Source organism: Podarcis vaucheri (genome assembly GCF_965113315.1).
Source record: "Podarcis vaucheri genome assembly, chromosome: 3".
NCBI classification, from domain to species: domain Eukaryota; kingdom Metazoa; phylum Chordata; class Lepidosauria; order Squamata; family Lacertidae; genus Podarcis; species Podarcis vaucheri.
In genome coordinates, this window is record NC_138761.1 from 36509616 (window position 1) to 36519591 (window position 9976).

Consider the following 9976-nt stretch of genomic DNA (forward strand, 5'->3'; position numbering starts at 1 on the left):
TGTGATCCATTGGACTGAGGGCTCCAGTCACCGGACTCAGCTACATTAGTAAAAAAACCAGCATTTTGAATGTGTTATAAACATGCAACGGCAGATGGCGCTGTAGAGCACAAAACGTTTTATGCAATTTTACATAGCGTTTTTTCCCCTTTTGTTATAACAATTTAATTTATGACTGATTTCTAGCATTTCCCCCCGTGTGTAGATCTATCCACCCACCCACTGGCTATTGTGTCAGTGAATGCTAGGATAACCTTTTGTCGGACTGAATGATGATAGCTGGAGTTGTTATCATTTGAATTTGGTGTTTGGTCAGAGCTTTTTCAGAGCAGCTGAAGCAAGGCATTCTGCATATAGAGCTTGTTGGACCACAAGACCTTGTTGAACTACAGTTCCCATGACCATTGTCCCTAGTAGGCTGAGGATGATGGGAATTGGAGTCCCACATTTGAAGGGCTTCAGCTTCCCTATCCCTGATTGGGTGTTTGGTGGTGTTTAATCATCAGTGATCTCTGCCAGTTGAATTCTACAGGGGAAATAGTCCATTGTGGCTGTAATCTTCAGTCATAGCTCTCTGACAATGCTAACCTCAGAGTCCTAAACGTTAGTTAGATGGACCAAGAAGTGTGCAGGGTCACATCCAGTATTATTCCATTACTGCCCTCCCAGTACAGAAATGGGAACATCTTTGAATTGGAAATATTTTGGATTGCAAAGCCACTACTGCTGGTTTAAATTCATGGCACCTGTTCAGAGAAGTTTCCTGATGCTTTCACTGTTTAACCCCAGAGGCACCTAGGGTCAGACTTCCTCAAAGTTCAGAGATATTAATAATTTTAACTACTGGCTGCTGTCACAGTAGAGAAGGATTCAAAAGGCTGGTCACTTGAATCTCTTTCTGAGTCCACATAACTGCAAAAGAGGAAAAACTTTTGTTGTTTTTTCAAGCATTGCAGAACTACCTGTCCAACTGGAACTTAGAATAACAGCACCTTTATATGTATGGGCAGATGAATCACATAGAACCTGGGGTAACTTATGCAATGGATTTCAGATATTGTCGGACTCCAGCTACCATCAGCCAATGATGTTTGGCAACATCACATTGGTTATGCCTGGTGGGGAAAGAAAAGTTCATTACAACCTTCTATATCGAAGGTTGGTCAGCCTGTCCCATCAAACTGAGTTATTTTACAGCTTCCCAAATTTTAATTATAGTTGATTATTTGCAAGGGACGCAGGTGGTGCTGTGGGTTAAACCACAGAGCCTAGGACTTGCTGATCAGAAGGTCAGCGGTTTGAATCCCCACGACGGGGTGAGCTCCCATTGCTCGGTCCCTGCTCCTGCCAACCTAGCAGTTCAAAAGCACGTCAAAGTGCAAGTAGATAAATAGGTACCGCTCCGGCAGGAAGGTAAACGGCGTTTCCGTGCGCTGCTCTGGTTCACCAGAAGCAGCTTAGATGACCCAGAAGCTGTACGCCGGCTTCCTCGGCCAATAAAGCAAGATGAGCGCCGCAACCCCAGAGTTGGTCACGACTGGACCTAATGGTCAGGGGCCCCTTTACCTTTACCTTTTTATTTGCAAATGTTTGTACAGCCATAGTAGAGATGAATGGTACAAGAGGAACACCCTCCCACTGGATGTTATTGAATGCTGCAGTACAGGATGAAGGAAATACTTGCAACGTCTTTCAACCATCTTGCGATTACCAGTTTTCGGTGGCTGGTAACTAAAGTGGGGCCCTCCAATTTTTTACCTTTTTACTGCAACTCCCATCAGCCCAAGCCATCATAGCTAAAGGACAGGAATGATGGGAATTGTAGTTAATAACATTTGAAAGGTGTCATGTTAGCTACCCCTGTGCTACAGAGAAATAGACTAATTCCTAGACTCTGTTTAATAGTTCCCATTGGATTGCATTGGTTGAAAACTTAGATTGAGTTTTAGTTAATGGGGAAATGGGGAAGAAATGCATCACATCTTTGACTCTTAGAGCAAGAACAGGTTATTTCCACCCCCACAAGTTCTAACAGAGACAAACAGAGACTGTTACTGTTTAATCAATATATTCAATTTATTTATTTCGTTGTACATATTTTTTAAAAAATACCCAAGTGGTGCACAAAAAGAGAAAGTGAGTCATAGTGTAAATCATAAAACAAAGCCAATAAGTATTAAAAGCTGCAGAAATAAAATGGGCCGAGTTGGGAAGACTTGAGGGGAGGGACAAAAAGTTTTCAACAGACATAAAAATTTTACGATGTTGGGGCTGACTTCTCTTGTGGTGACCAGAATTCCAGAGACCTATGCCACAACACTAAAAGCATGTGTGCTCAAGTCACTGTGTGCTTTACTGCAATTGCGCCACCTTCTGGTGCAGTTTCACACACAACCCCCTTTTACTTCAGATTTAATATCCACTGAAAAAGTCTTAATCTGCAGCTATAAACTCCAAGGATTTACTCCCTTGAATCTGTACATTTTTACATGCACTAGGCTTGAAGGTTACAGATTTCAGAGACCACTTGGAAGAGGATCAGTGAAGAAAAATACAGCAAAATGCCTCAACTATCTACACAAACCTGCAGGAAACGCTTTAGAAATTGTTTTAATCCTTGTTATACAAACCTCATTATGTTCCATAGAATTCACAAGCAGCATAACCTGAAAATGCTGCGTAGCGTGTGGACATATGGGCCCTTTTTCATACCTAGTGTGAGTGACCAAGTAGCATGAGATTATTGGGATTTCAGATTTTATGTAAATGTGGTGAAGATCCAAAGTTTACTCATTGCATCTCATTGAGCAGGATAATTTTATGAACTCTGGCAAGGACCCTCGTCTCTGCTTGTTTCATGCGCCAAAATATATAGGAAGAAATGAAAATACCATTAACCGGGTTGCTGAAGATACATTGAGAAAGTACATATTTGTCCTTTCCCCCCTTTGATATGGGGAGCAGGGAAGATAGAAAGATGGGTGATTTGCCCAACTTCGCATAACAACTCTGTCCTGGCAATTTGTTTTATGCATATCAAAAGGAATGGATAAAATAGCTATATTGAATCTATAGGCGATATTGCAGTAGGAGTAGCTAATGTGGTGCCTTCCTGTTGTTATGGACTACAATTCCCATCATCCCTGGCCATTGGCCATGCTGTCTGGAGCTCATGGGAGTTGTAGTCCAAACTATCTGCCACCCCTGAGCTAGAGAAGGCATCAAAACCATATAAATGCATGACTTTGGGCTAAACCCCTGTTTTTTCAAAATTGGTGTTGAAAACCCCCTGGTTTTTTTTTCAAAATTGGTGTATCATGCATCATTGTATAGGTAAGTACACCTAGACATTGCTTCTTACATATATTTTTACTCGCCCATGTTCTTATACTATGCCAAGATGTTACCTAGTTGATGTTGCTTATTAATGTAGTCTGTACAAGTGAAAAAATAAAATGTGATATGGGTCTCTTCTAATGTAAGTCATTTTCAAAATGGACCTACTGAAGTAATTTGAGTCCCCTTGGTCTACTCTGAGTTGGCTCACATTAGATATTAACCAATTTTCTTTCCTTAAAGCCCCCCCCCCAAAGTGTATGCAACAAAACCTGGACTCATAACTCAACTGATAACCCTGTGGTGTACCGAATGCCCATGCAGAAATCTGTATGTTTAGATCAGTGAGGCAGAATACAGCAGTGCTGTCAGAAGGCTGAATCTTTGTCTTCCATTGAACCAACGGCCTCTCCCGTTTCCTATGTTAAGAACCAGGGAATGAACCAGATAATCTAATGGACCCTTTCCCCTGCTGACAAAGGGATTTGACCCTATTGGCAGGGTCAGCAACAGAGAAGACCTTTCTGTCTGTGACCTTTTCACTGTTTGATTGTAAGTCAGAATCCATTAGGGAAGATGCATGGATCAAAGACTGGGGTTCCGGATACAGTGACCACCTCTTGACAGACATGGCCATGAAGTGTCAGAGGTCACTTTGGGATAAAAGACCTGCTGGTTGGTGCTACGGAAAAGGAAAGAAAAATCCCAATGCTTAGCAAAAGGGCTGTCTCTTCAAGTTGGTTGAGTAAACGCTAGCGTTTAGGAACACTGGTGTGTGGAAGGGAAGCAAGCAAGCAGGAAAAGAAACAGCAGGGTGTCTAGAGTCAACATCACGGCAGCAACATTATGGGATAGGTGTTTCCAGTTGCCTTACCCCCCTCTCCATCTTGGAATCCTTATAAGAAGCTGTTGCAGGAGTGGGGCTATGAGCAACATCACCAGAAAGGTGTTTCTAAGACCAAGGTGAAACTCAAGTGCCCTTGCTATTTTTGCTGTTTCCAGGAAAGGTGATGATGTTGCATTTATAGTACAGTGGTACCTCGGGTTACATACGCTTCAGGTTACAGACTCCGCTAACCCAGAAATAGTGCTTCAGGTTAAGAACTTCAGGATGAGAACAGAAATCGTGCTCCGGCTGCTGTATTTGCTTTTATGTTGTTGTTTTATCACATTATTATGGAATCGTTCTTGTGACTGATTTGGAGATGTATTTCTTTTTTTTCTTCATTGTAAGCTGCTCTAAGCACGATCCTTTTTGTGGAAACACAGCATACAATTAAGATGAGGATGAAGCTGTGCCTTGCTATATCCCCTGCATAGCCCTACGTGTTGTCTTCACTTCCCTTTTCATTTATTTATTTTCCAATTTCCATTTTAAAATATGTATAACCCACCTTTTCTTGGCAGAGCTCATGCCAGCTAATGGCAACACATTTATTTATTTGGTTATTTAGTTTTATTTAGTAAGATTTCTTGCCCGCCTTTCACCACAAAAATAAAACATGCAGTTATAAAACAAACGAAACAGTTACAACCAAAACACTAGTGTAGTAACCAGCGCTGCTTTTCTAGAAAAAGAGGTGCCGGAATTCACCATGAACGCCTCCCTTGTTCTCTTAGGATGGAGGTGCTGGAACTAAGTTTTGGTAAGTTCTGGCTGAAAAAAAAAAGCCTTGGTAGAAACAATGGAAAACAATGCCTTTATATGGAAAACAGTACAAACATTTAAGACCCACTCCACATATAAGAACAGTTTAAAATAATTTCAGTACAGATGCAGACTGGGATGAACATCTCCACTTAAAAGGCTTGCTGGAAGAAGAAGGTCTCTGGTAGGCTCTTAAAAAAACAGTGAAGATTATGCCTAGATAATATGTGGCAGAAGGGAATCGAGGGAGGGTCGATGCCTTCTTGGTGGTGGCATTCAGGCTATGGAACTCCTTGCAACAGGAAATACAGCCAAACCCCTGTCTATGCCTATAGACATTTTGTTTAAAGCACCGTTGTTTAGATGTATTTTTCAGTGGTGCTGCATGAATATCAGCCAGTTTTATGGCTGGTGTTCAGCACTTCCCTGCTTTTTCATTTTTACTCTTTTATGATTGCTGCTTCGCTGGTTTTCTTTTGTATTATGAAGGGGGTGGGCCACCTTGATTCTTCTGTGCTTGCTTAAATAAAAGGGTGCTCACTGCCAGCTTCCCTTGTGCATGCTAGTCTCACGTGCTCTGATACCTGTCCTCACCTTTATCGTTTCCGCGCAGCACATCCATGGGAGCCGACCACCACCTCACTTTGTGTACGACCCCTCGGCCTTCGCCTTCCGATCCCTGAGCACCTTGAAGCCTCTGAGTCCGATAGCTCCAGTTGAAGAACCATCATGTGCCTACTGAAGGAGATAACGTCAAACTCTCAGGAATCCTCATTCCAACCAACTTCCCAACAGGGACTGGGCGTGGGAGGGCATGTTTTTTTTTGTTTTGTTTTGCAATAACCACCAAGATTCTTGGTAACAGGAGATGGGTGGCTTTTCTCTTGCCTGTTTTTCATGCCGTCGTAACTTCTGAAGATTTGCAGAAAGGGAATGTATGTGCATTGAGCAAGCTCAGCTCATAAGCCATAGTACAATTACCAAGATGGTGTCTGATAACGCAGAAAGCTGTTTTTCTTACAATTAAAAGTTGGCATCTTGCCCGAATGAATGAGCAGTGATCCATGTGGTGGAATGTGAAGAATAAGCAGGGTTCTATCATTTCCCTCCCCAAATCTAATGGGAGTTGTTCTCTGTAGCCCAGTGAACCTTGCCAAGAATTAGAATGCTCTCTGGTCTCATCAGCTAAAGGTCAAGGTGGATCTGGCTTAGCTGCCCCTGGAGGGTGGACCAGATCTTCTTTGTGCAACCACATTACAAGGCTGGAACAAGGAGCACATTGAGGTTGTGCAGCCCCAGGGTCGCCTTGAGACACAGCACAAACACACACTTCTAGAGTACGTCCCAAAGGATTTTCTCATCTCTCGAGTTCACTAACGTCACATGTTCTTGCCCCGTGCAGTCTAGAATATGCCATAGAGCCCCAGGATGTTCTATGTCTGGGCAGATGTTAGCCAGAAGGTACTCAGGAAAGAAGATGGGGCTGGAAGAGGCACAATTTCCTCTCACTTTGGCTAGAAAACCCCTTATTGAGCCATGAGAGCATCACTTCCTTGGGCGCCGTCCCCATCTGGCTGGGGAATATGTATGAAAACCATAAGTGCACGGTTGGGTTCCCAACCATGTGTCTGGCTCCATCCATGTGATCACACTGCTCACATCCTGCAGCTGCATGGGTTAGCACTGCAGGGGATAGAATAATGTGTGCTTGGGTTGCCTTTGATTTATATTCACTGCACTAGTTGAGATATAATAGGCAGTGGGAGCAAACATCGGCTCTCAGCCGGCTGTTCAGTTGACTCTTTGTAGATCTGAGTGAGGGAGAAAGAGGAAGACAAAATGTATTTTACTAACAGCATCTTTATGGGGGCCGGAATGCTGCTTTAACACGACTGCAGCCCCCTCTGCTCCACATTGATGATCTTTCTTCTTGCTTGTCTGCATTGACGTAAGAGGGGCTAGTTTTTGGTGCTGTTAAATGGCCCAGATTTTACAGCAGGGATGGGGAACCTATGATTCTCCAGGTGATGTTGGACTGCCACCAGTCCCAGCCAGCATGGCTAATGGTTAGGGGTGATGGGAGTTGTGGTCCAGCCAGATCTGGAGGGCCACAGAATTTGCTGCCTCTATTTACAGGGTACCCTTCAAACCAGATGAAATCTACAGTGTCTCTTGGGCCTACACTGTTTTCTCTAGTTCTGTGATTTCAAAGATGTGTATTCAGACATCTGTCTTAGCGGTGTACTATAATAATATGGTGTACAATCGAGCAACCATTTCTGATGTGTAATCACCATTTTTAATTTTGAAATATATATATATGCAAAACAATATTTGGGAAATGTGAGTCTGCCATAGCATGAACAATTTCTCTGAAACTTGGGGAGGAATTAAGTGCCGTGCTGTTCTGATCATTCCATCAGCGCAAGCTTTTCTGCTTGCCAGACAAAATTGCCCCCTTCACCCCACACACTGTTCCAAGGGGTTCTCCTCCTGACCCCCCAGAGCAGATTTGGGGGAGATGCGGAGGAGGAGGGGGGAAGCCCCATTGCACTGCCTTTGCACTAGCTCCTGCTAGCATGCTGGGTTAATTGAATCTGGGCCTTAGATCTTAATCTTGGCCATAGAACATATTCTGTATACAAAAAGCCAACCTCAGTTGCTCATGTTCCCTATGGAATCCCAAGTCCAGAATCTTTCCAAGAGTATGAGTTGACTCTGCTGCCTTAAGTCCTCCCTGCACATAGGTGGCAGTGGATGGAATGTTTGTGATAATGGAGTCAATGCTTTGGGTTGTGTTTTTTTTACTGCCCCATCCCATGAAAGAAAAATTTGGTGGTGCGCACAGCCTTCTTTTCACCAGCATCAATGAAATAAAAAGCAGGCTGCTTTTTGTCTGCTGGCTTGCTCTGATAAGAACAAAATCAATGAGGAATGAAATAAGGCAGGTCTTTTTTTGAAACATTTCCAGTTAAAAGAGGGGAAATTTGCTTCCTTGTCTTTTATTGCTATTTTTGCAGGCTCTATGGTCAACAATGCATGGTGGGATTTGTAATCTTTATGGGATTTAGCCTCCCTATATGACAAGGGCAAATGTAACCTAGTTTGCCGTTTCTGCAAGTTAGGTTTGGCCTACAAACAGCCAGCATGAATCGTGGTCAGGAAAGTTTTGGGGTGCTACTTCCCCTGCCTAGAGCCAACTGCTTGTCCCACAGACACTACAGAGCGCCCCCCCCCCTTGCTAAGCAGGATGACTGTTTCTGATTGGCCCAGAATATGCCGTCCCAGATGATGCTCCAGGATGAAGGAATGGAGGGGAGACAAACCTCTGTTAATGTTGCCTTTCTTTAGTACTTTTGTAACATTTCTCTCTCTGTGGTTTTTCAATCAGAACAATAAAGTTACATTTTAACTGCTGCTATATTCACTGCTGGTTTTTTTTTTTTTTGTCTCTAAGGACATGAAAAGCAGGGTTTTAGTTTACTATTTCAAAATAGACAGGGCCCCCGGGACTCCCATGTTTAAAATATTCCTCATCCCACAACAAGGGAACCCGAGCAGCTTGACTGGAATCAGTCACACAAGTTCAGGGAAGTTGCACAGGCTTGACCTTTGCACTTTTTGCTGTAATAAAAGAAAAGGCTGCTTTTGCAGCGTTTTACTGGTCAGCCTTGATGAGCAACAATTCTGCCCTGCCCCCAGAGGGAGTCATCAACCCTATATGCAACAGCAGATTTGGTATTTCCACAGCGTTGTGAGGTCAGTGTGAGCAACTAGGTTACACATCTTGCATGCACGAAGCAACAGCCTGAAATGACTGGACACTGCCCTGCAGTGAGGAATTGGGGGCTGTGTGACTGGACACTGCCCTGCAGTGAGGAATTGGGGGCTGTGTGACTGGACACTGCCCTGCAGTGAGGAATTGGGGGCTGTGTGACTGGACACTGCCCTGCAGTGAGGAATTTGGGGCTGTGTGACTGGACACTGCCCTGCAGTGAGGAATTTGGGGCTGTGTGAATGGACACTGCTCTGCAGTGAGAAATTTGGTGTGTGTGTGTGTGTGTGTGTGTGTGTGTGTGTGTGTGTGCAAGGACTGGTTCACACAGCACTGAGAATGTGACTCCCTGCAGCTGATACTTAGAAAAGATTAGCCGTTTGCCAACAGTTTGCTGTTGAAAGTTAGAAGAGACATTGCTGTGAGAATAGAATTATGGTCTATAGGCCAGGGTGGCAATCTGGGCTCTACTCCCTTGGTGAGAGGACAGGAATCGGAGATCATGTACCAGAGTTGGGCAGAAGTGACTCTGAGGGTGGGCGAGGCTAAAACCAAAAGTTGGGTGGGCCACCCCTCTTCTCTCTTTCCCTCTCCCCCCTTCATCATCAATCCCTAGATCCAACCATTCATACTCAAGAGACAATTATCCATCCTGTTCACACAGAAGCAGTCTGAGGCATGAGAAGTTTGGCCTGGAGTTGATCAGTCCTTGACTACTTGGCAGCTGAAAGCCTCAGTTGTGAAATTTGGTGAACATCTTTGAACAGTTATGAAAGCTCTTCATATACATATATTACTCTCTTTTTCAGGAGAATAGTACTATCGGTGTTAGCCAAGTCCTTTGTGTCCAGAAAGTAGTACATGCCATCAGCGAGAATTGCACCCATGATCACCTGTACCCATGATCTGTATCTGAGCGCCAAACTATATATTACAGAAGGCATAAGGAAGTTATAGCCCTCTAAATGTTGTTGGTCTTCAGTTCCCATCAGCCTCAACCAGCATGGCTAATGGTCAGGATCTGGGATAATTGGAGTTGTCATCCAGCAGCGTTTGGAGAGCACCAGATTCCTGATTTTCCCGTCCACCACAAGGATTCCCCCCCAGGAGCTGCTATTTACCCCCAAGGTGCTGATTGCAGCTGGAGGGGCATTATTGAAAGGAATAGGAAACTCTTCCCAGGCTGGACTGCCAACAACTATTTTCTTTAAAATAAA

General features: G+C 43.9%; 1 protein-coding gene across 5 annotated transcripts in view; it reads left to right on the plus strand.

The window, feature by feature from the left end:
- Positions 1 to 8405, plus strand: part of LOC309527884 (uncharacterized protein) — a 62940-nt gene extending 54535 nt beyond the window's left edge. For all 5 annotated transcript variants that reach the window (XM_082214895.1, XM_082214893.1, XM_082214892.1 and 2 more), the window contains one exon: positions 5598 to 8405. In XM_082214895.1, coding sequence (XP_082071021.1) covers positions 5598 to 5726 — 129 coding nt within the window. In that variant the 3' untranslated portion in view covers positions 5727 to 8405. The remainder of the gene's footprint in view (positions 1 to 5597) is intronic.
- The last annotated feature ends 1571 nt before the right edge of the window (positions 8406 to 9976 follow it).